General features: G+C 53.0%; 1 protein-coding gene across 1 annotated transcript in view; it reads right to left on the bottom strand.

The window, feature by feature from the left end:
• Positions 1 to 2,908: 2,908 nt before the first annotated feature.
• STK32B (serine/threonine kinase 32B) overlaps positions 2,909 to 26,248 on the bottom strand; it is a 365,585-nt gene continuing 342,245 nt past the window's right edge. The window contains exons 9-12 of the mRNA XM_029952429.1: positions 25,896 to 26,021; positions 24,014 to 24,145; positions 22,047 to 22,111; positions 2,909 to 4,873 (exon numbers count right to left, since the gene is read on the bottom strand). Coding sequence (XP_029808289.1) covers positions 4,735 to 4,873; positions 22,047 to 22,111; positions 24,014 to 24,145; positions 25,896 to 26,021 — 462 coding nt within the window. The 3' untranslated portion in view covers positions 2,909 to 4,734. The remainder of the gene's footprint in view (positions 4,874 to 22,046; positions 22,112 to 24,013; positions 24,146 to 25,895; positions 26,022 to 26,248) is intronic.

The following is a 26,248-nucleotide window of genomic DNA, read 5'->3' as shown; positions in this document are numbered from 1 at the left end:
CATGTGTCTGTGAAGATGGAGCTGAAAGGGGAGCTACTGCAGCTTCAGAGAGCGAGGTGGCAACTGTGACGGCCGGCTGGCTCCGAAGTGCTCCGGATGGAATCAGCAGGCTTCCTCTTGGTCTTTCCGACAACTCTGCTTTTCCTCTAGCTTCTAAGTCTCTGTTCTTGAGAATCATTGTTCTGAGACCAAGACTGATGAGAGGCAATAGCACTGAACCAGTCAGGATAGACTGGGTTGTGACAGTAACAAATATCCCCCAAAGCTCCGTGCCTTAAAACAGTAAAACCTACACCTGCCACACATCCATCGTGGGTTGACGCTGCTCTACTACACGTGTCCCCACTCTGGGACCCAGACTGATGAAGTAGCCTATAGCTGAATCATTCCCAGTCACTGCGGCAGCTGCCCAGTGGATTGTAAGTGGTGGGAAAGAGCAAGTCACCCTATTACAGCAGTGTCATTTCCTGCTTACGCCATGTTGAATTATTTGCTCTTCTTGGAAGGTGGCCAGATTTCTTTGATAACTTTGGAACTTTGCAAAAAAGACCTTAGCAACACCCTACAGGATATGAAACTAATTCTTCCAGAGGTACAGACATAAAACATAATACAAAAAAGCAGATCCACCATTACATCCTGGTTGTGACCTCCAAGAGTGGTAAGCAGGTGAGAGTGGGGAAATTCTATCAAAAGAGATGTGGAGAAGGCGAGTGAGTAAAACTTGGGCTTATGTGATTTTGGCATCTGATAGCGTAGGACGACCCAAAGGGGATTTTCACATACTCTCCTCTGTGAGGTATGGCTATGACTAACCCTTCCCATTTCCCCCACAACAAAAGAGGAATTTCTCTTCCGAATGGTTAGAATCTGAGTCACTGATGGGGCCACTAGTTCTAATGGCTGGAGTAGCTGTGCTTGGCATCTTTGATTGGATGGCGCCAAGGTCAACATTTGAGAAGACTAGAGGGCCTTGCTCAGACCCTGATCCTTACTTTCAACTTGAGCTTCTCACAGGGCTCTGAACTGGGGCTTTGGTGTCGATATGGTCACTTGTTCACTGATTCCTATTTTGCTGTTGTTTCATGAGCTTCTTTGAGAACCTATTATGATGGGAGCTGGGGACATGGTGAAGGGCTGTCAGCACAGCGAGATGCAGGGATTTCTCGCCCTGCCCAGAGAGCACCCTACTCTCACCTTTAATTGTTAATATTTGGCTAAATGTGACAAGTGAAATGAATTTCTATTAGGAAATGCCCTTAAGTATAGAGCATGGTTCTTCAGACAGCTTCCTAGAATCAAGACGAAACAAAATGATGCCTGGGAAGGGCCTGCATGCAATGTGTCCCTATTGCTGCCGAGAGGAAGGAGTGGAAAGTGTGTGTTTGGGGGACAGGGAATCAACACGAAGTGCAGAGACGCTGAGAGGGAAATCCATTAATCATGTTTGTCCGCGCTCACCCAGGAAGAAAAAGCTATGGGTGCTTTGTGACAGTCGGTAATTAAACACGAGAGAGGCCTCATCATGATTTCATGCTCTCGGGAGGAAGAGGAAATGGTGAGAGACGTGATGCATGGGCTGAATCATCAGAGTGATAGGCGTTTGCTAAATGTGGCCGGAACTGGGCGACAAGCGGGGAGAGTTTGACTCCTTCCACATCCATTGAGAACCTGCCCAAAGGCCGTTCTGTGCTGGGGGCCGGCTGAGCACAGCCTCCCCTGATGCGGTTCAGAACCTGGAGTGGGAAGGGTTTGGGACAGATACTGTAATATCTGCCAGTAAACAGGAAGGGATTCCCACTGTCCAGCTTTGCTGTATTATTACTCTAAATACGCACCGTTTTTACTCACTGGCACGGGAAGCCTGTGCTGTATTTCCACGGAGCCAAGGAACCCCTGCTGACACCACTAGTCTCCAGCTTGTCCTATTATACCTAGATTGCAAATCCCAATCCTAATGAAAATTCTTGCTTCGGTGCAAACTTCTCTAATCATATTGCTTCCTCGCCAGTATCGGGCTGGGCTATGTCCCTTGGGAATGGGGGTTTGAATGAGGGAGAAGGAAAAACTCTTTTGGAACTTGGAACTCAGGAGAGATGGCTCTGAGGGGGTGGGTAGGGACTGGGTACTCCATTGGGTGGGTGGGGGGTGGAGAAGGGCGGCTTCTGGGAATGCTGGGAAGTGAAGAGAAAAAAATCCCAGGAAGTGCAGTGGGGCCAGATGGGAGACAGGAGGATGCCCAAAGCAAAGCTTCGCCCACTGCACCCCAATTAGCATTAGGCTTGCTCTTATCCTATTCATTCCAGAATTACTGATTCTCTCCTACAAGCCACGCAGAGTTGGGACTGGAATGTGGAGAGTGGGACAAGCCACAGCCGTAAGACCTGGTCTCTCCTAGAGGCTTGAAGGCAAGGTCAGCCATGGGCAAAAGTAGCCTCATTGTGCAATTAATGGCCGCCAGAGCCAAAGGACAAGGGACAGTGAGTGAAAATGCATGAGCAGGTGCATGGGAGAGGTTACGTCTGGCCTGGGTCAGTGCGGTCAGGAGACCAGAAAGCATCATGGAGGGGGTAGAATTGACCTGGAGAGGTGTGTATTTTGATGTGCAGAGATGGGAGTTGAAAGGCAGCCCAGGCAGGGATCACCGGGTGGGCAAAGGCAGGGAGGCAGGTGGAGAACTTTCTGTATTTTTTCTCTAATAAACGGATTGCACCTTTATAGTGTAAAATAATTATGATGATAGTAATAATAATAATATAAATTGTGACCAAGTTTGATTTCATTGTGAGTAAACACCTCACCAACGTGGTGTCCTTCCTCTCTTGTCTCTATGTGTCCAATTCAACTAGAGCCTTTGACTCTAAGAGGAACACGGCCCCCTTCCCCGCCCGGAATAAGAACAAAGTTGTAGGAAGGAAGGTCTAAGAAATAGTTTATTCTGAACAAGAAACAACACCGACTTAAACACAGCCAGGAAATCTAGCGTCTCTTGGGCTACTTCCAGCTCCTGCCCCCTAACTCATGAACTCAGCCCAGCAAGAAATCCTAAGTGCTGCCCGGGTCATAGTGAAGGGAGGAGCAGCCCTGTGATTTCCTGGAGAGAACAGGACAGTGCCGGTGGGGGACGAGGATGACGAGGGTGAAAGACAGTGGACCGACGTGGGCGACATAATCGTGGAGTAGCTTGCTTCCAAGGAGGAAAATCATGAGCATTTCCTTTGTTAAGATTAAAAATGGAAAACCCTCCATTACAACGTCTCTTAAGATGTCAAAGAGATGACATGGACAGCCCCCGAAGACGGATCGATGATGTAAAAAGTAAAAACCGGAAGTTGGAAGGAAAAATAAAAACAGTGGAACATTCACAGGGATGGACGGGGTTCCAAGACTCCAGGAAGACAAGTTCGAGGAATCCAAACCACCAAACTTACTTCTACGCAAGTGACCTGCCAAATGAGTGACACGGGGAAGTTTCTGCGAACGACGATGGTGATGTGGACAGGCGTGCCGACCGTTCAGTGAGTGCTGTGTGCTGGGTACGTGACGCACGGGATGCTGCCGGATCCCGCACCAGCCTTGCGAGGCCGGACTCACCGTCTCCACTGTGAAACGAGGAAATGACACAGAAGTGATTATGCAGTTTGCCTAAGGTCTTCCGGTTAGTAAACAGCAGGGCTGGGTTCTGGACGCGAGCCTGGCACCACGCCGAGGTCTGTCCGCCGGCGCTCTGGTGTCTCCCCATCCAGGGGGTGAGAGTGCTCCCTGGACAGGTCCCACAGCGGTTTGTGCCTTGTGTGAGTCCACTGTCCTCCGAGACTGAACTTGCTGGTCACCCATGCGTCTTCATTCTTCGATACAGAGCCACCCCATCAGTGGCATTTGGGGACCCTCTTAAAGACAAATGCTGAGGAGGTCACTTCACACCCTTCCCAGGAAAGACCCCCAGAAGGGAGATGGGGACTCAAAATTTGGCCGTGGACTGGGTTTTGGGAGGAACTCTCAAAATGATGGTCAGCGACTTGACCTTCTGAAGGGCATCCACCTGCTGCGCCTGTGTGGGGTGTGGGGCAGGGACCTGCTGGAATTACAGGGGGGAGGCAGTCTTCTGTGGGTAGGGGCGGACATTCACCTGCAGCATCAACAGCATCAAGACCTAGGGAGCCAGGCTGGTGTGTGGCCAGGCCACCTTGGAGGGTCAGAAAGATGGGCCTTCCGGAGAAGGCAAACGAAGACACTTCCGGTTTTGCTTCAGGATTTGGGAATGGCATTCCCATGTTCACAAAGTTGGTGTGTGTGTTGGGGGGGGGGATCTGGTTGCTTTCCGGGATGGGAGTGCACTTCGAATATCAAGGTTCCATTTTGCCCGTGTAAACAATTTCGTAAATGTCACAGATGTTGCACGTCTCCTACCTATTTGGCTTCTCCCAATAACCTTGCAGTTAGCGGACAGAGAGCTGTTTCTCCCAATAACCTCGTAGAAGTGGGACAGAGAGCTGTGTTAACCCCTTTGGCAGATGCAGAAAACTGAGGCACAGGAAGAGTGAGGCTGTCCCAAGTCACACGGAGAATCCGTCGGGCACCTGCGACCAGAACTCGGGCTGCCCAGCTCCAACCCAGGGCTCTCTGTGCATCTGGTGTTCCCAGGGGTGAGGCAGGGGCCGCGGAGGCACGGAGAAGGGCTTCCGGTGGGCGGATGGGCAGCGCTCAGCCCCTTCCTGGGCCGCAGGCGCGGGCTTAGCTGCTGCAGCCCCCGGAGCAGGCGTGGCCTGGCATGTTGTTGTTGCGCCCGTCCTGCAGCTTGCCCGGGGCCTGGCCCCCGGCTCGGCCCTCCGCGTCCAGCAGCTGGCCGCTCGGTCCCTGCTGCCTCCTCAGCCTGCAAACAAGCACAGCACACACCTGAGTCGGGGGCACAGATCGGAGGGTGGCGGCCAGATGTCCGGGAGACGCGTTTGGGCAAACGAGGCAACGGGAAGCCCTCCGGCCGCGCCTTCCCCGGGCTTGGGAGGCACAGCGACCGAAGGCCCAGAAGGTGGCGCTCTGGAGCCAGGCGGGCCTGGCGTCAAAGCCTGGGCAGGTGCACTCCGGTGAGATACTTAACACTCAGAGCCTCAGTTTCCCTGTGTGTGAAATGGGGATAATGATTCCTGCCTTATGACCCCCTGCGAGGTCCACGGGAGATCATGGGTGTGATTTGCGACAGTGGCGGTGACGAGCCCCGCCCAGCGTTCATTCACGCGTATGTACCAGCCACCGGGCCAGGGAGCAGGGGAGACCCCGGCCAGCAAAGTCGTCTTCTCTGTCCTCACGGAGCTTGCCATCCAGACGGGGTAGTGGCCACGGATCCACTTTCCCCCCAAATACATATCCAAACGGATGAGCATCCAGCCTTACAAAATGGCTCACGACAAACTAAGGGGGGTGTGATTCTCAGCACTGCGTTCCTTCACAGCTGGTCACCCCCCCACCCCCAAGATCCTTCTCTTTGTGACCTGCAAGTTCAGGTTCACGCCCTGTCCCAGAGCTGTCACTCTGTGCATGGTGCAGGCAAAAAGGAAAACGGAGACCTTTAGGGAGGGAGAAGCCTGAGACCAGGGAGAATGCAGCCCTCCACACGTGCTACTCGGGCCCGTGGGTCACTGCTGTCTTCTCCTGGGCCTCAGTTTCCCTCTCTACCATTCACCTGGCAGGAGGCTAAGGGCTCAGAGAGCATGTGTGTCAAACATCCACTGTGCAGCTGGAAACCATAATATTGCTACAATTCTCTCTTTTTAAATTTTTATTTAAACATTTTTTATGTTTATTTTTGAGAGCTAGAAAGACAGAGCACGAGCAGGGGAGGGACAGAGAGAGAGAGAGAGAGAGAGAGAGAGAGAGAGACTGAATTTGAAGCAGGCTGATGGCTCAGAGCCTGACTCGAGGCTCGAACTCATGGACCACGAGATCATGACCTGAACCAAAGTAGGCACTCAACTGACTGAGCCACCCAGGTGCCCCTAATTTTTTTTCATGTTTATTTATTTTTGAGAGAAAGAGAGACAGAATGCAGGCAGGGGAGGGGCAGAAAGAGAGACACACAGAATTGTAAGCAGGCTCCATGCTCTGAGCTGTCAGCAGAGAGCCCAATGCGGGGCTTGAACCCTTGAACTGCAAGTTCATGACCTGAGCCAAAGTCAGATGCTAAACTGACTGAGCCACCCAGTATTGCCACAATTCTTTTTGTTCTGAAGGATGCAGGTGTCAGCCTGAATTTACTTTTTTAATTTTTTTAGTAAAAAATTTTTTTAGTGTTTATTTATTTTTGAGAGAGAGAGACACAGAGTGTGAGCCGGGGAGGATCAGAGAAAGAGGGAGACACAGAATTGGAAGCAGCTCCAGGCTCTGAGCCATCAGCACAGAGCCCAATGCAGGGCTCGAACCCATGAACCGTGTGATCATGACCTGAGCCAAAGTCGGATGCTTAACCGACAGAGCCACCCAGGTGCCCCCTGAATTTACTTTTTAAATTAGTCGCTTCTGCCCCACAGAGTGCAGACCTGTGAAGGACAGGTCACAGTTGTGTGTGTGGGCACACACGCATGCTCAGTGGGGTTTTCTAGTGTTTCAATTAATGTCAGCATTGGGGTGAGCACTTCAGGTAATGCTGAAGTATCAGCAACAACACAGCATTGTTAAGATGGAAGATTCGGTGGCCTCTGTCTCCTACCCTCCGGCCACCTTCGGGGCCGAGGAGCAGGTGTGCGGTCTCTGTCCCCCCCACCCCCCCACCCCGGGGCTGGCAGCTGCTGCACACCTGGGACAGGGGCTCAGGACTCCCATTCATCATCCTATTGAAGGAGGTGTCAGCAACCCAGAGGGCGGGCTGGGGTCTGGAGGGCAAAGTGTGTGGGGAGCAGGGAGTCTAGTATGAGGAGAGGGGGTGACCAGACTTCCTGGGAACCTTCCCTCTATTCTAATATTTTTTAAATGTTTTTATTTATTTTTGAGAAAGAAAGAGAGAGAGAGAGAGAGAGAGAGAGAGAGAGAGAGAGACAGTGTGAGCAGGGGAGGGTGAGACAAAGAGGGAGACACAGATTCCAAAGACAGGCTCCAGGTTCTTAGCTGTCAGCACAGAGCCTGAAGCGGGGCTCGAACCCATGAACCACGAGATCATGACCTAAGCCGAAGTTGGACACCAAACTGACTGAGCCCCCCAGGAGCCCCTCCTCCCCTCTATTCTAAGAGACACTCTCAGGCACCTCCGGAAAGAAAATCAGATAAAAATTAGGGAAAACTTGAAAACTCAGATGACTAAGAAACTAAATGGGAGATGCCCACACTTCCAAAGCAGGTCTCTCTTGTTCACAGTTGTAACGCCACATAATTCTCTAGGTGTATCACAAGATAAAGATGAATCCCATGAACCGTTTCTTTTAAATGCTCAGACACAGCCCAGGTAGCATGGCTGTCTCTAGACTCCAGTCCTTCTCTAATTATAACACAAAATAAAACTTCAGAAGTTGCATTATAAAGAATGGAGCAGATGAGGGAGACAGATTTGGAAATCTTGTGTGGCTCAGGGAAGGCTTCCTGCAGGAGGCAGCATTTGAGCGGGGCTCTAAGGATTTGTATGGAATGGGGGTAGTGAGATCTGAAATAAAGGGACATGAGTGAGGCACAGAAAGTAGAAGAAACAGAACATTACCATGTGGACCAGCATCCTCTCTGACGTGATAGGTTAGGCACTTTGGCCCCTTCTTTTGGCCAGAGTTATTTCAAGAGTAGAACCAGCAGTTTCAAGTCTTCCCTCCTCTATGGAGTGTCATACACAAAACACTGTGACCATGAGTACCGGACCCTACAGCACTAACTCAATGAAGTATGGGCCATGCCTAGGAAACCTACCATCAGATTCACTGTGAATCAAGATGACTGAATCAATAAAGTAGGACGTTTCTCTAGGCATCCCCCTGTCCCCCTAGAGCCTATGGAGCTGGGATTCGACTCCAGTTCTGGGAGACACCAAAGCCTGCATTCTTCCAACTATGTCTGCACCCCTGCTCACCCACCAACACTCCTCCCACATCCTCCACCCACTCATCCGTCCATTTTCTACCCACCGATCCATATATTCACCCGTTTATTTACTCATCTGCCTATTCATCTACCCCACCCACATCCATCCACCCATCCATTCACCCATCCACTTCCACTCATCTGTCCCACCTCAACCCCACCTACCCACCTCTTGTCACCTACCTGTCCACCCCTCATCCCCTTACCCATTGACCATCCAGCCACCCACCTCCCATATACACATCAAACACCCCTCCACCTACCTCATCCATTGCTCATCTCCGCATCTATCAGTATGTCCTCCATGCTTCCTCATCCATCTAAGTATCTACTTATTCACCTATTCATCCAGCCATTTTATCTATTCACTATCTACTGATCTGTTGATTTCCTAATTTACCCCCATTTCCTTATCCACCCACACACCCACCCCAGCCGCATCTATCACCTATTCATCTACTGTCCATCCATCCGACCACCACCCTCCTGCTTATGCAGTCATCCACCTACTCCCATATTTCCATTCATCACTGCTATCCACCCATCTGCTCAATACCTTTCCACCTACTCACCCACCCACCAACCCATGCACCCCCTCCCCTCCCCTAGCACTGTCTGTGTCTCACAGTGGAAGGGGCTGTGAAGCAGGACGGAGAGCAAGCAGTGAACATTCACGATGGTGAAGTCTCCACTGGAAAGAAGTGGCGTGGCATAGCACCAGGGGCGTGTGCTTAGAGAGCCTTTTTCTGTCCCCAGGGCGCCACTTACGAGCTACGTGACTTTGGGAGGCTAGATTCCCAGGGCTATCATTCCCCAAGACCCAAGCTCTTTCCACTGAGTCCTGTGCCATTCAGTCTGGACCCGGAGAGAAGAGAGCATGGTGATTTTCCCACACTCTGAAGGAGTTAGAAAGGCTCATGCTGCTCAAAGAGGAATCCGTGAACCAAGACAGATACGAAACCATTACAGACGTGGCCCGGAGAGCCCACTTCTAGGACTAGCCCACAGCCTGGTTTCATCTGTAACTCGGGAAGAAATGAAAAAGGATTTTACATATCCTACTAGGAAGAGCTCAAGTCTGCTGATGCAAATTGGCTGGTTATATCCGCAATGGCAGGAACATTTAATTTTCTCAGCCAACTTATCAAATTGTCAGCTTTGTGGCCAGAATTCCAAGTGACAGACACAGGTTCCCTCAACCTCCCGAACTCCACCATTAGATGCTGGAAGGAAGCAGTCTGGGATAGTGAACCTCACCCAAGGAGAGGAGGACACACATTAAAATTCGTAATAAATCAGGCTGGAGGTGTTTTTCAAAGGCGAAGCATCTCAGAAGAGTAAAATAAAATGGTTAGCAATCAAAGTCATTTCAGATCAAGCGATTTCACACAGGCAGGATGGAATCAGCTTAATACCCAACATCCATCCGGTACGGACCTTCCGTGGGTAAGGCCGGGCCTCCACCGCAGAGCCAGGTCTCCGTTTTGGCCGTCAGCTTCGAAAAAGAAATCCATGTGAAAGGGCTTTCACACCTATGGATATCATTCCACTAGTGTCCACGCGTGTGCTTCCTGGGTTCTGTGGGAAGGTGGATGGAGGGGTAAAGGGGCGCATTGGGAGAGCGCAGGCTCAGGAGTCCCGGCAGAATCAAATCAGAGGCCCAGCTTTGCCTTCACGGGCCAAGCGGCTGGGGTCTCGCAACCTCTTCAAGAGTCTCCCTCTCTTCACCTGTAACACAGGGGTGGGAGGAGACGAACCGCCGCGTGCCATCTGTCTGTCCTGTAGCAGGAACTTTACAAAGGGCAGCTATTTTTATGACGATGATGATCACAATGTGGAGATACTCTCATTTTACAGATGGGGAAACTGAGGATCAGGAAGTAAAAGTTAACTGCCTGCCATCGTTCTGATGACCGTCTTCCAGCACGGAGGCCCCTAGAGATGGTTCTGCAGGCCACGTCCTGAGTGGGGCAGGGGCAGGGCCGAAGAAGTGGAGGAGTGGAGGGCACTGGGATGGGGTACGCACAGAGTGGCCGAGGGCCAGGCCCCAGAAAGTGGGTGAAGCAGGACAACGGCTGAGTAGGAGAGAATCCAGCCCCAGGAGTCATGGCGGAGTACAGAGGGGCCCACAAACCCGGGACATGGACCTGGAGACCAGAACCAGGTCTCCTGTCTTGTTACATGTCTCTCATCACTGGAAAGGGCCATTTGTGTCTTCACAGCACCCAGCACACAAGCAATGTGCCGGAAGGATGGGTGGGCCAAACAAAGGAATAAATGCTCACCCTTCGTTAGCAGGGTGTTTGCCCAGGTTGGCAGGCTCTGTGTCAATATCCCAAAGGGGAAGGAAGGCCACTGGTAATTCAGTGAAGGAACAGGTGTCCTCACTGGGCACAAACTTGATTGCCATTCGCAGGACTAGTGAGCCACAGCCCTTGTGGGCATCAACTCACCTGAGTTAACGCGCATGAAGCTTGTTTTCCTGAGGGAGTTGGGACAGGTTGTTAGTGTGCGTGTGTGCGCGCGTGTGTGTGTGAATTAAAAAATTAAGGCAAAATTGGGACGCCTGGGTGGCTCAGTCAGTTGAGCAACTGTCTTCGGCTCAGGTCATGATCTCTCAGTCTGTGGGTTCGAGCCCCGCATTGGGCTCTGTGCTGACAGCTCGGAGCCTGGAGCTGCTTCGGATTCTGTGTCTCCCTCTCTCTCTGCCCCTCCCCTGTTCATGCTCTGTCTCTCTCTCTCTCTCAAAAATAAATAAACATTAAAAAAATTAAGGCAAAATCATGTTTGACCCAGCACTTAATGGTATGGGCTGATAATTCTGCATATAATTAATTATATTAGCCAACACTGTGTTGTGTGGACTGATTATGCAGCAGACGTGGTTAAGTACTTAACATGTTTTAGCTCACTTGTCCTAACAACCACCCTAGGAAGTCGGCATTCACATCCCATTTTTCAGATGAGGAGACTGACACACTAGCGTGAGGTCCAAGGTCACAAAGCTAGCAAGGATCAGTATTCAAAACCAGTCAGTCTGACCAGGACCTGTGCTTTTAGCTATTATGTATACTGCTTCGCGGTGGTTCATAAAAACCAGAGGTGAAGTTCCAGGAAAGTTCTGGAAAGCACATGCCAAGCCGAACAAAGGGTTGGGGTTGGGAGGTGGATATGGAAAGGAAGAAAGCCACTGTGTGTACATTGCAAGAATTCCTTCTCTAGCATCCCTAGCAGAGACGACTCTTAGCAGAACCCTGCCGTCCACCTTCCAAGATTGCCCCCAGCATGGGGAGATCGCTCAGACCCTTAGAAAGCTGAGAAATCTCCTGTGTGATAGCTGTTCCCCTTTGGACATTGGTGTCCTTTCTGGAATTATTCTGTGTCTTCAATTCTTAGAATCCCTGGGCTGACCATCTCCCATTGTCCCCCAGATCCACCCTGCCCAGCACAGAGCCTGGGAATCTGATTGGGGGGGGGATCTTTGTCAAAGGCTCCCAAGCCCTTGGCTTCAGCAAGCTTAGCCAGTGGGAAACCCCAGGAGCAAGGGACTCAAGTGGGGGCATCTATTCTCCAGGCCCTTCCCGTGCCATCTCCTCGAGCACCTGGGAACGCAAGAAGGTCACTGTTTCAGCTAAGGAGACCCTGGTCCTCTTCCGCTCTCTTCCAGCATCCAGGCGGAAACACGGTGGCTTCCGGGAAGTCCCAATCCACTGCACGAGTAGAGGGATTTTCCAACTAAAGTCTTTAGTTTCCAACTAAAGTCTCCTTGGAGTATTTCCTCCAGGATTTGGACTGGAAAAAAAAAAAAAGCAAAAAAAGCCCCACATCTTTCTGGTCTCCCACAAGTTGTCTCTTCCTTATGTAAAAACTCAGTGCAACTGGCTGTTCTACTCTGAAACCGCATCACTTTCTGGAAAGATCATCTCATAGGCAATTCTTATCTCACATATTCAATAACAGCGTTTGGCAGAAGCATTAACATTCTGTTTTATTTGCTATTGCCTGAAGCAAATGTATTTGAGGGCGTCTTTGGAAGGAGTCCACTACACCATGGCTGTGAGATAGCAAAATGGATCGGATTATTTTACTATCCTCGCCCTCTCTCCACCCCTTTGAAAATAGACGGGCTTGGGGAAGGGATGGCCTTGTCGTTGAGCGATGGCGAGTGAGATGTATTGGGTGTGTTCTCATTCGACACCTCCTCATTTAATGCCTGCATCTATCTTCTGGAGAAGAATCAACAGCGCCCCCGGTGAGGAGGAGAAAGGGCCATCAAGATATAGCAGCTCCTAGTAGACCCCACTGCTTTCCAGGCCTGGGCCCAGGCTCAGGTGGAGGACTCTGCTCTTCCCGCCTTCCTAGCCACATGCTTCTTCCTGCACACCTGGGTGAGCAGATTTCTCTCTAGGTCTAGAGCTGAGGCTGATCTTCTGTGTCTGAGTTAGCTGACGGGTGAGACTCGCTGGGTCCTCACTGATTTCCGTGCACAAGAAAGGCCTGAGCCAGCAGCCGAGTGGAGGACAGTCCCTAATGGTATTCATCAAACATTCTGATCTTCCCGCTTCCAGGCACCTGGCAAGATCTCGCTTCTGGGCTCTTGGGGCTGGGCAGGCTGCGTGACTCCCTCGGGCCAATGAGTATGAGTAGGAGTGCAACCAACAGCCTGGAGCAGTGGTGATGCCAGACCCTCTCAGAGTCTCTTTCCTCAGTCACTGAGATGTTTCAGAGATACTGTTTCAGGCTGGGTCCTGGATAAGGACGATGGTGGGGATGTAGGAGCCCGCCCCCACCCCCGCTCCACTGACCTTGCATAGACACATGGTGTGAATAAGAAACAAACCCTCATTGTTATAACCCACTGAGGTCGGGTGTAGGCTCATAGAGGGGATCTGGAGGTCCAGACACTGGACTGTTGGTGAATAGGGGCCTCAGTCTGGTTCTGAGTTGCAAAATTGCCATGGAGAAACTGTGGCTCCAAACAGGAATGAACTCTGACAGTTGAGAGGCCTGAGTGAGGGGTCCACCTTGGGGCTGCTCACCTCTCTGCCTGGGCAGCCAGCCCTTTCTGTCCACTTAACGTCCCCACCCCCATCCATGCACGGTCAGCATGTTTCATACGCCCAGAAGTAGAAGAGGTCAGATGGGAAGCCAGGTGGGACCATCTGCCTTAGCCCTCAACATCTGCCTCAACACCTGGCATTCTCTCCTCTCCTGGACTCAATTAACTCTACACTATCAACCCAATTTCCAACTGGAGAGCACTGCCCTTAGTTTACCTTTGCACAACTAGGTTGGGACAGGAGCTGATGCCTTTTTATAGACCTCACTTCCCTCCTCTTAGCTATTAACTGGGTAAGGGCAGGCACTTGATGTAAGCAATACCAATCTGAGTCTTCCGCCAATGGCTAGACTTGATTGGTCCAGGGAATGTCACCTGACCCAATTGGACCAATCAGAGCCATTTCCTGGGATTCTTGAATTTGAGATCTGGAAAAACTTATCCTTGGTGACTTTCCCTCAGCTTCCTCTCTTGTCTGCTTTCTTGAGTTTGGTGGTAGAGCTGCCAGGCTCGAGCTCCCCCCACTGTGTCTTCCACTGTGTGGAAAGAACTGGTTTACCATAAAAGAAAATGACCTCAATGTGCCGAAAAGCAGGACTCGCTGGAAGGGGGAATGAGCAGGAGTCTCGTTTCACCTAAGCCATTGCTTTTTTCTTTCTTTTGAGAGCACGCCCAGGGGAGGGGCAGAGACCGAAGGAGAGAGGGAGAATCCCAAGCTGGCTTCTCCCTGTCAGTGTGGAGCCCGACTTGGGACTTGAACCCATGAAATGCAAGATCGTGACCTGAGCTGAAATCAAGAGTTGGACTCTTGACCAACTGAGCCAACTAGGAGCCTCCAAGCACTTTGCTTTTGATCTCCAGCCCTAGCAGCCATGACGGTCTCTGAGAATTTGCCATTTACGCTAGTATCTGTCTCTGTGATCTCCCAGGGCCACCTATTTCCAGGTGAAGCAATGGCACATATGTGTATGGCTATTAAACGTATTAAAATGTCACTAATTCATTTACACGTCAAATGTCCATCCTTTCAAACTCGCTACAACTTTTATTTTGCACTATTTGTAAAATAACTTTTCTGAGACTAATAGGCACTAAAATTTTGGTTAAAATTTGGGAGAATCCAAGGGTTAATGACTACCAGGCATGGAGCCTTGATTGGTCCCTGGAAGGTGTGATGTGTTTCTCATGGCTACCTGGAGAAGTACGGGCAACGGGGTGAAATATATTCTCCGAAGTTCCGGAGACCAGAAGTCTAAAATCAACGTGTCTGCAGGGGCCTGAGGGTAAATCCTTCCTTGTGTCTTCCAGCTTTCGGTGTTTGCCCGTGATCCCTGGCAACCCTCGGACTGTGGCCACATCTGTCTTCAAATGTCCCTCCCCTAGAAAGACCTGTCGCTGGATACATGGTTCACCCCAATCCAGTCTGACATCATCTTAACTTGGTTACTCCTCCAAAGACCCTATTTTCAGATACAGTACTGGGGGGTGGTTAGGACTTCATCATATCCTTTCGGGGGACACAATGCAACCTACAAAGGAGGCATTTCAGGTGGAGGACATGAGGATTTTTTTTTTCATAAGAATCCTGAGGGCGGCACAGAGCTAGATTCAGTGTGGAGGGAATTAACATTAAGGAGCAGAAAATGCCTCTAAGCACTTATTTCAGACCATCTTATTGTGTATACTCCGTTTTTTACATGCATTCTAAGTGATACCATTCATTTGTTTCCTTTGGATATTTTAATTAAAGGTTCGACATTTATAAAAATTAAAGGTGAGAATCAGTTGAAGGAACCTGAGTTTAAGAAACCACAGACTATGTGGGATCCCGTCTCTGTAAGGCACTGACTACTGACCAGAATGACTCCTCGACTCTAGATGTTGATGTTTACAAATCAAGGTTATGGTGAGGTTTACCTTAGATGAAATATAAATGCACCAGGCACGTGTGTGGCATATAACACGGTTTCAATATATTCACAAAGTATGATTTCATGTAATTGGCTGGCAGTGAGATTCTTAGATGTCACAGAGAAAATTAGGCCAGGATTAAAACAACAGCAATGTTTACTTCAAAGCAGGCCATTAGATCCTATTTATAATTTTTCAAGTTTATACACAGCCTCCTTTCACAAAGGATTTAATAGGACCTGTAAATGTTCCCACACAAAATGGGCATATTTTACTATGGAGAACTAATTGAAGGTGAAAGAAGAGAGGAATTTAAATAATTGAAGTCTGAGCACACCAGCGAGAGCACCTGCTTCTAAGAGAAACAGGGCTGTGTGGACTCGGAGTTATTTGTGAGGGACCGTGTGTCACCCCTTAGCCCACTGGACACCCTCCATGATGTAGTTTCCGGGGTCTTTCACTGGCTGGGGTCAGTGTGTCAGGATCAGTAGCCCTTTAATGTTTTTTTAATGTTTATTTATTTATTTTTGAGAAAGAGAGAGAGTGCAAGCACTTGGGGGGGAGGGGCACAGAGAAGGCGGGAGAGAATCCCAAGCAGGCTCCACACCATCAGCTCAGAGCCCAACACATGGCTCAAACCCATGAACCGTGAGATCATGACTGAGCCAAGATCAAGAGTCAGACGCTCAGTGGACCGCATCACCCACACACCCCAAGATCAGTAGAGGGCCCTGACGCAAGTGTGATTTCCTGATCTAGAGTTTTCAGGCAACTCTCAGGATTCTCCAATCCCAGCACCTGCTGGGCCGTCTTCAGTCGTGGCTGAAATTCCTCCTGCTGATCTAGGTCGCTGAGCTGATTTTCCCTGGCCCTCTTCCTGGGCTTTGGGAAAGCGCAAGCTTGCTTCATGGGGCAGCGATCCCAGAAGGCCTAACACGATCGCCGGTGCTCTTCTCCTCTGCCTCAGTAAAGCTTCGAGACTCTTCTGAGATTCAGAGATGCCACAGGAGCCAAAGTTAGCATTTATCTGTTTCTCTGTGGTAGAAAAAAATCCTATGAATAGAGCCGCGATGAGAACGGAGCATGAGCAAATGGCTACAGGGTGCTCTCCCTGCCCCACGGTTTAGAAGAGAGGTGCTCTCCACTCTTGGTTGGCTCCCTTTCCTGTCTGTGCTCACCTCTAAATGATGTTTGGACCATCCAGTCGGAATCTCAAAGATTGGAGAGAACCGGAAAACACTGGCCTTGATTTGGGAAGGCAGGGGGTCCTTGACGTTCACCTCTTCCTAGCAAAGCAGGGGGAAGGGCTCCTCCTCTACTGATTAAGCCACGACCCTTTCCTGCCTTCCTCGTGGGGAAGAAATCAGAAGGGAGTCAAAGTCCTCTGCGAATGGCACAGACCTTGTAAAGTCAACGCCAGCCCTTGATGCGGAGTCCGAGGCGCAGAGAGACTGGGATTCCTCCATCCCACTTTGCCCCCGTGCTCACAGCCCAGAGGGCAGCAGGGCCAGGGACTGCCCCATTCATGCAGTTCCCGAGCCTGAAATGAATCATAACTTCATGCTTCTTTGCCTCCATCCCCACAGTGGCTCGAGGCCACAATAGAGCGTCCCTATGTCACCGCCTAGCAGGGCGGGGAGGGGCTCCCTGGAGGCTCTGCCCAACTTTAATCACGTTTGGATTGTCCATCTCTCTGCGTCCTGAGCTGAGCCTGCAGTGGATCGCTCTTGTGTTTTCTCAGGATGGGACAGGAGGACAGACTGCTGTCATGTTCATTTGTACGATCTTGACCCTGTAATGTCTGGGTTGGCCAGCATCTACAGAGCTGGTGGAAATTCCTTGTTCAACATTGAATGTGCAGAGCGATGGTCCGTTTTGCATTTTGACTTAGTCCTTGGACTCTGCAGCCTGATGACTTCCAAGGCCTCCCAGCCCTCTTAGCCACGTGCCCTTAATTCACTGTGTCTGCCCTTCTTCCCATGCTCCTTCGGGGAGTAAAGCAACTTGGTCACAAGATGCATGTACAGACGGCCTCGCATCGAGCAGGTGCCCAATGAAAATGTGCCGTCATGGCATCCGCTCCATGCAAGCCACCGGACGCGCTGGAGAGACGCCTCAAAGACACCACTTAGGGGAAGTACCCCTCCCTTCGGGTCCTGAAGCTCATTCCACCAGAGCGTGAGCCCCATGAGAACAGGGTCTTGCTCCTGCCATGTCCACCTGCATCCAACTCCCGAGAGATGCTGAGTAAACATCTCCGGAAGAGCTAGATGAAAACACACACAGCAGAAAGAGCCCAGAATTCCAGGGGATGGAAGATTAGATTTCAAATCCTTCGTATCCCAGTTCAGAGCAGCAGACATTGGGAATACTCCTATGTGGAAAAGTGTGGAAAGTAAGGAGTAAAGCTGTGACTCCCAAGGGGAGCGACTTGCCTGCTAGGGGAACATGAGGCAGGGTCTGGGGTCAGTGTGGGCGGCCAAAACTATGGAGGTGCCGCTGGAGTCTTAAGGGCAGAGGCCACGTGTGTTGGCAAACATCCTACAAAGCACAGAGCAGTCCCCACACCAAACAGCCCATGTCAGTGGCCATCAAAGGTCGATGGGGGCCGAGGTTGACCAATCTGGATTAAAGAAACACGTTCTGAAACCGTAACATCATATACCACGGTCACGGATCATCATTCGCCGTATTATTAAGTACAACACACGCAGCATCACATTTTTTAAAAAAATATAACACTTTTAGGGCCTCCACACGTGGCTTTCGTGTGATTTTAAATATGCTGATTCCTTTCCAAGAGGACACAGATGGAAAATTCAGCTTCCGAAACTCCTTTCTCACCAGGGGCTCCTTACCTGGCAAAACTCCACCAAACGCCATGGAAAAGACCTTTTGGAAAGACTGTGCTCAAGGCTCCGGCCAGAAATGGGTGGCCAGGACCCGCGGTGCAGTTCTCAAACTCCTGGGAGCCTCAGCAGCCAGGCCCTCAAATCCCTGGCGTGGCCCGATGAAACCATAAACCAGCAATAACGCTGTGCTTCTAGAATATTAGGCAGTGCTAATTTTAATTCTGCTCTCGGTTTAGAAACTGAAGTCCAGAGAGGTCAGACCTGGGGCATGTCCTCCACGGCCCCGCGGTGGCCTGTGCACATCTGCACGCCAGCATCTCAGGGTCCAGGCCAACATTAGGGCATGTCTGTTAAAGGGCTGAATGAGAATCTCCTCCAGCAGCTGGTGATGCCCGCGTCCCTGCGCGTCGCATGCTGAGGACGGCTTCCTCGTCACATGGCGGGAGGGGAACCTTTTCTCTGCTCAAGAGCTCGATCTGGCCGATGAAGCAGGCAGCCATGCAGGGGTGAGGCTCTCGGCGCACCCGAAGCCCGTGAGAGCTAACCCCAGAGCAGGGGAGACAGCCGGTGGGAAGGTTTGCAGTGATAGATCGGGATTCTTGTGGCCGGCTCAGAACCAACCGGAAGAGGCCCAGTCTGGGCACACTCGGCCTCTCTTAGCAAAAGTTCTCAAAGCACGAATCAGAAGGACACCAAGAACATGTTGAAATGCAGCTCGCCAGGCCTATTCTCTCAGGTTCTGACTCAGAGGGTACTGTGTCCGTGTCCTAAGGCGGCTGTAACACATCCCTAGCGTCTGGGGCAGGGGGCACGGGAGGGGGGCTTACAGCAACAGAAATGTATTGCCTCTTGGCTGCGGAACCCGGGCGTCTGAAATCAAAGTACTGGCCAGGTTGGTTCCAGGCTCCCCTCCGCCTCCCTCCAGCTTCTGTGGCTGCTGCCTCCATCTCCATGTGCCTTTCTCCCTGTGTCCATGCCTCTTCTTTCTAGGACGCAAGTCCTACTGTATTGCGGGACCCCTTACTCTGATATGGGCAGAGAGAGAGGGAGACACAGAATCTGAAGCAGGCTCCAGGCTCTGAGCTGTCAGCACAGAGCCCGACGTGGGGCTCGAACTCATGAACCGTGAAATCATGACCTGAGCCCAAGATGGATGCTTCCCTGACCTCTCCCCGGGGACTGTGACATGCGCTCGTGTGACCATGGCGCTTCCTGCGGATTCACTTCGCAGCCATGGGCACCCCGGCAGCCTGAGACTCCGCACACAGAGCCGGCCCGGTGCGCTGTGAGCCGACGGCCTGGTCTGCAGAGAAGGAAAGTGGACAGCCGCTGGCCGCTGGAGGCTGCTGAGGCCGCTGAGGCCCCCGGGAGTGTGAAGGGCAGCCCAGCTCCGCATCTCAGGGTCTCCTACCCAGTCAGGCCACCTGCCACTGGCTGATGCCGGATCGGACAGTTCAATGTTCCAGCTGCTCATGTGCCTACATAGCAGGGGCTTGAAACAGGGTTTCGGAATGGGGCGGGCGACACATGGGTCCCATCATTTTCTTGGTTTAAAAGGAAAACTCTCCGGGCACCTGGAGGGCTCAGCCGGTTAAGCGATCGACATCGGCTCAGGTCATGATCTCACCGTCTGTGAGTTCGAGCCCCGCGTTGGGCTCTGTGCTGACAGCTTGGTGCCTGGAGCCTGCTTCAGATTCTGTGTCTCTCTCTCTCTCTCTGTCCCTCCTCTGCTTGCGCTGACTCTGTCTCTCTCTCTCAAAATTAAACAAACATTAAAACATATTTTTTTAAAGGACCACTCTTGGTCAGGGCACACTGTGCTCACAAACGGACTCCTCACAGGACTGGCGTGCACAGATGAGAACCGTGGCAGAGCAGGCGGCCGTGGATGCAACGCGGCCCCTTTCCCACGTTCATCGTGGAGTGGGCAAGGGGCTGGACACGGAGGGGTCCACACGGGGCTCACGCAGTGTCCCGGGGGTACACAGCCAGGCCCATCATCCGCATACACAGCAGCGGGGAGCTAGCCTTCGGGCCCCCAGGGAGGGCGGGGGTGGGCGGAGCCAGGGATGCACAGCAGAGACCCCAGGTCCAACCCCAGGCCCACAGCAACCCCTGCAGCCAGCCCTCTGCTTTCCTGCCTCCTGCTTCCGCACGTGCCCATGCCGGACTCTCCCGCTGCACCCCTGCCCCATCAGGAAAACGGCTCTACTCTCTTTCTTTATTTTGCCAACTTCTGCTAGCTGTGCCAGCCTCACTTTAAATGCATGACCCAAATCTCTTAGGGGTCCTCGGCACGGCCGGGCAATCCTACTCTACTTCCCTGATCAACGCACTCTTCTGCGTGAGAAAGAACATCTTACTGGTTGAAGCCACTATATGGGGGTGTTTCTGCTAAGAGCAGCCAGATGCGACCCCTGAATAGCCCAAGGAGGGGTACCTCACTTCCATTTTCATTGAAAAGGGAATCATTTGGCCTCTTTGGATTCCAGATGGAGCGTGTCCTGGACACGGTACAGTGCAGCACGACGTGTTGGGTCTGTCACCGCTCAGCATCTCTGCAGGCTTGCGTCTGCCATCGGCTGCCCTCTGAGGACGCCTCGGTCCGTGCTTGAATGGAGGAAGGGTCCAGAACGTGGCTGCCTGGGGCCCTGGTCCAATGTGCCCAAGCTGGTCTGACCAGAAGTTCCTGGGGCCAGGGTTCTAGGCTGGACCGTAAAGCACCCACATGTCGACTGCCACCTTCCACGGGTCTGAGGGACTGTGGTCACCGAGGCCCTTAGCGTCCTGCCGGCCAGAACAGGGGGACCAGACAGATGTGGGCCCCCGTGGTGAGGCCTGCTCTGGCCTGGTGTGCGGGTCTGGGCTCCCCTGAGCACCCGCTCACTAGTCGGAGAGCTGTGCCGCCCAGGACAAATGAGAGGCTGCTGCTCCTTTGCCTGTCCCAGCACCCCATGCAGAATGGGCCCTGCCCTGCCCAGCAGCCCGCTGGCCGGAATCCAAGCAATCTTGAACGGAGCCCCTCACCTTTCACGACGCCCACCCCCATGATGCTCTGGGAGGTCAAACTCCTTCACCAGCCGCTGTCCCTATGTTTTGCCTTTCTGTGTATTGTCCTCACTCCTGGGGCTCCATGCCCTTCCCGTCCTCGCCCCTCAGGACTCAGCGGGCATGGCACCTTGGGAAGTTTCCGGGACACACTCGCACCTGCCATGAGAGCCACTGCCCGGGCTGCCCTCTGTGGCATTCCGTCAGCTGCTCTCACCTGCTGGGATCGAATGTGTCGCGGTCCCGGTGATGCCTAGGGCGCGAGCTGGTACTTATCCGTCTGGCTCCCCTGGAGGGTGAGAAACTTATCTGATAGGCTCTCCAAGCCCAAGGCCTCATTCAGTGTCGGTCAAATGGGACAGGTCTGAGGCCAGTCCTGCGTGTAGGGCTTCAGGGCCCACCCCACGAGCCCACCCCTTCCCAAATCCTGCGCTGACCCCCCAGTCCCAGTTGGATGAGCTCCTGACAGCAGCGTGCCGGGATGAAGGCTGAGCCGTCTGCATCTTTGCTGATGGGCCGTGGTCACGCTGGCTGCTCAGAACGCACCCAAGCCCTGCCTAACCTGGTGCTGCTCTGGCCCCTGCCAGCCCGTGATGCCAGGGTCCTGTACAGCCCACACCAGCTCGCTCCGTTAAATAAAAACAGTAGGAGCAATCTTTGCATCAGGACTCCGACCTCGTCAGGCATTGTATCCACAATCTCACGGAATCCTCCAACAGCCACACTGCAGGGGAGGGGTTTCCATTTCGTGGGTGCTGACAGTGAGGCTGGGTGAGGTGCGCGGACTCGCCACAGGTCACTCTGGTGGTGGTGGACCCGGGGCGATTTCCATCCAGAACTCGGGCACCGAACTGTCGGAGAGCCTCCCTGCCCCTCTGCACCAGCCTCCCTGTGCGCCCGCTCAGCGCGGCTCCCCCACTTCCTGCGAAGACCCTGGGGCCCAGAGAAGTGAAGCGGGCACCTGGCTCACACGGCAGAGGCGGGATGAGAACTCGGGGCCACCTGCTGCTTCCCTTCCAGCCCCATGGCTGGCTTCTCCGGGGGGTCAGGGACCACGGTTCTCCCAGGAGCCCTTGCGTCATCTGGGATGGGCTCTGCCCAGTGGATGCCGGAGCAGAACTTACTTCTCTCTGTTGAATATGATGAATTCCTTCCGCACGGTCTCCAAGCACTGCTGGAGGTGTCCGTTCTGTCAGAGAGCAGAGAGGTGAGTGTAAATGACGGAGGACCATCCAGGGCGTCACGGCAGAGGTGATGATGAGCAGAGGTCGGTCTCAATGGGGCTGCAGGTGCTGGCGGCCGGGCATGAGCTACGTGCCCAGGGCAGCCCTGACTGCGCCAAAGGGAACCTGGCCCATGGAGCTGTTCGTCTCCATCTCAGTTCAAAGTCATCACATCCAACCTAAAAGTCACGTTAGAATGGAATGGATCTAATTAAGAAGTAGCATGGTGGGGGGTGGGGGATGGTGGGGGCCAGAGAACCTCGAGAGCATCCTGCACAGGTGCGTGTCCTCTTCAAGGACGAATGTTCTGTAGCGCTCGTCCCAGAGGCCGCCCGAGTGCCGGCTGCACACCACACGGCTGCGCAGCACCCATCCCCACCCCAGCCTCCTGGGCCTTGTTAACACACACTCAGGTGCGCTCCAGGCCGCCTGCTGCATTTGGCTCAGCAAGCGTAGGGCCCGGAACACTCTGAGGGGCTACAACGATGTTTTAATGAAACATATACATTAATTTCTGTTAAAATAAACAGAAAAAAAGAACATTTAGCTGGGAAAGCTATCTTCAGCTTCACACCAATATGATTGTAAAATCTAATTTTACATGTTTTTTATGGAGGATGGAGCAGCTCTGGGTGGATCGTGCCCCTCAAACGGATGTGAGGGAGCCCTAGCCCCTGGTGATAGTGAACGTGACCTCATTTGGGAACAGGGTCTTCAAGGTCATCCTAGAGCAGAATGGGCCCTGAATGCGATGACTGGTGTCCTTACAGGAAGGCCGTGAGAAGGGACAGAGATGCAGACAGGAAAGCACCACGTGGGGAGGGGGCAGGGATGGGACCAGAGCCGCGAGATGACAAAGGTGCCCCCCCCCCCCCCCCCGGAGGCTGGAAGAGGCACGAAGGACCCTCCCTCCCTCCAGCCTTGGGAGAGAGCGTAGCTCTGTCCACACCTTGACTTTGAACTTCTGGCCTCCAGATCTGTGAGAGAGCACGTTTTGTTGCTTTAAGTCACCAAGTGGTGATACTTTGTCCTGGGAGACAGCACAGGGGTGCGCACAGGCCAACATGTCCGGGGCCACGGAAGTCCAGGTACACCCCCGCGCCTCCACAGCACAGAGTCCTTCCAAAGGGCACCCAGGACTGCACGGTGCAGCATGGGAACCCCACAAGGCATGGCTTTTTCTTCCCCCAATCCTGCTTAGAGACACCGGAGGCTCCTGCCCTAGGAAACAGTGCCCCTGTAAGTGACATGCACGGATGTGCACATAGACAGCAAAATCTTTCAGTATTTAAAAAAATTATTTTAATGTTTATTTTTGAGAGAGAGAGTGAGAGAGAGCTGGGGAGGGGCAGAGAAAACAGAGACACAGAATCCCAAACAGGCTTTAGGTTCTAAGCTGTCAGCACAGAGACCTATGAGGGGGCTCGAATCCATGAACTGTGAGATCATGACCTGAGTCCCTGTCAGATGCTTAAGCGTCTGAGCCACTCAGGTGCCACTTTTAAACTTCTCTTTAACGTTTATTCATTTCTGAGAGACAGAGCATGAGCGGGGGAGGGTCAGAGAGAGAGGGAGACACAGAATCGGAAGCAGGCTCCAGGCTCTGGGCTGTCAGCACAGAGCCTGATGCGGGGCTTGAACTCGTGAACCATGAGATCATGACTTGAGCCAAAGTCGGACACTTAACCGACTGAGCCCCCCAGGCGCCCCTGTTCTTTCAGTTTTGTGCTGTGAAAAGCCACTAGATCAAGGCAGCATTTTAGTGACTGCACAGGAAGGGATGTGGAGGCTGCTGGAAGCTCCCTCCCTCCCTGGTGCTCACCAGGCTCCGCGATCCCTCCCCTCCCCCCTCCAGAGGATCCGCTCACCAGAGGACAGCTGTCCTTTGTGCCGTCTTTGGACCTGTTCTTGGCCAGCCTCTTCTTCTTTTTGTGAAGTGGCTTGGATTCGAGGATCATTTCTTCAAGTTCAAACGTGGGGTCGCAATTCAATCTCCCCTTCTGAGAGCAAGTGGGAAAAGCAAATGGTTGGCTGTGGTCCCACCCATCTCTGGGTGTTCTGGTCTTCACTCATTCAATCCATCGTTGGTGCAACAAGTAACGATTAATGTGGGTGCCCCACTTCCAATTCCCCCCTGGTGAAGAGAAGCGACACGTTCTCACGGCGACACGGCTCATTTATCCCGCATCCCCCCCCCACCCCTTGAACATCCACGCTCCTCCTCACCCCGCTCCTTCCCAGGAAGGTTCCAGCTTGGCCAGGGTTCCCAGTTCAGTTTCCCATCTGCCGTATCCACTTACTTTATCACACGCACATTCTCAGATCAGGACTACCTCTTCTATAGGGATCATTTTTAATAATTCCATTTCAAAATGCGTTGGGTGAGTGTGTGTGAGGGTGAGCACATGAGTGTGTATGAGGGCGCACACGTGGGCATGCACACGTGTAAGGATACACACGAGTGAGAGTGTGCCTGAGTGTGCACAGATGTGTGCACGACTGTGGGATTACACGTGGGGATGTATGCGTGGGGGCGTGCACACCAGTGTGCATAAGTGTGAGCGTGCGTGTGCGTATGGGTGTGTAAGAGTGTGCTTGCATGGGGCTGGGGAAGAGCAGCAGGGGAGGCCTACAAAGGCTGGCAGGCATCGCACGCGCCGGCCCCGAGTGTCACCAGGCGTCTTGCACACAGCCTCCGGGAGGCTCACGTGGCAACAGGGAGGTGTTCGAGGCCATCTGTGCCCCGTGCAGAGGGCCGCCTGGAGATCCCTGGGTTTTGTCCATCTGGCCAGAGCATGGCGGGGCAGGACCGCGGCGGATGCTGGTGTATTCCTCTGGCACACCCAGAGCGAGCGTGCTGAGGGCGCCAGCCGAGGAGCCGAGCCCAGACCAGCCATCGGCGGGTTTACCGCTGCAGCTGCCACTCCGAGAGCCGTGTGTGCGGAGGGCTCACTGAGCGCCAGGCCCTGCTCCCAGTCTTTGGAGGCCTCTTGGCGTTTACTCCACCCCAGCGAGGGATGGATCCCTCTTGTCTCATTTTAGGTGAAGAACCCCACTCCTAGCCACCTGAGGCCACAGAGGTGGTAGCAACCCACGTCTGTGCTCCGGCCAGGGGAGCCCGCACTGTCCCTCCAGGACCCAGCTCTGGGTCACTAAATGTGCCTTTGTATTGGCTTAATGTTTGCACAAACCCTTAGCCCACTGGCTGTCAACAGGGGGCAGCTGTCCCCAGGGGATGCCCGGCAATGTCTGGGAATGTTACCGGTATCTGTGGGTAGGGTCCAGGGAGGCACAGGATGGCCCCCCTCCCCCACCAAAGAATCGTCTGGCACCAGTGTCCCCCACAGCCCAGTTGAGGAGCCCTGCTCTCATCTGCAAGCTCCCTGACATCAGGCACCAAGACTTTTCCTTCCAGTCACCTCAAACCACACACAGTGGCCGGGTATATAAGTGCTCAGCGGACCCGGGCTGGTGGGGAGGCGGGCGGCAGGATGAATGGGTGCTTGCTGCACACGGTGAGTGTGACGCAATCACAGAAAGAAGGCTCTGTGCCCACGAAGACCTCTACAAGGAGAGAAACTTCCCAGATGAGGTCCAAGTACACACTAAACCTCACTGAAATGTGAACGTTTCGGAGCTCACGTGGCCGCGGCCAGCAGGGGCCTCCAGGGCCAGCTCCTGGGTCTTCCTTCAGAGCAGAGCAGGGGCCCGGCAGAGGGACGGCATGGCACTGGGCGGCCCCCCACTCACATTGGGCACAAAGCCGGGCGTCAGTGCCTTCTCGAACACCGCATCCCAGTTCATGTCGGCCAAGTAGGGTGCGCTCTGGACGTCACCAAGGCTGGACAGACGGCTCTCGGGGTCCTTGGTCAGGAGCTGCAGGCAGAGTGCAGAAGTGCTTAAACACGTTTGCCTGAGATTAGGTCTGTAGGGCAGTGCCTGAACCCGGTAGGTGGGTACTGTGTTAGGGCCACAGGAGGTTAAATGACTTGGTGAGGTCACACAGCCGCTAAGGGGCAAAGGCAGGCAAACACGCGCTGAGGTTAGGGGGCTCTGAAGGTGGGAATCTAGGGAAGCGCAAGGTGTCTCTGCTTGCTTTTCTC

This window comes from Suricata suricatta, chromosome 1, assembly GCF_006229205.1.
Source record: "Suricata suricatta isolate VVHF042 chromosome 1, meerkat_22Aug2017_6uvM2_HiC, whole genome shotgun sequence".
In the NCBI taxonomy this organism is placed as follows: domain Eukaryota; kingdom Metazoa; phylum Chordata; class Mammalia; order Carnivora; family Herpestidae; genus Suricata; species Suricata suricatta.
Note: the sequence above shows the minus strand (reverse complement) of the source record. Positions and strands in the feature narration are given on the sequence as shown.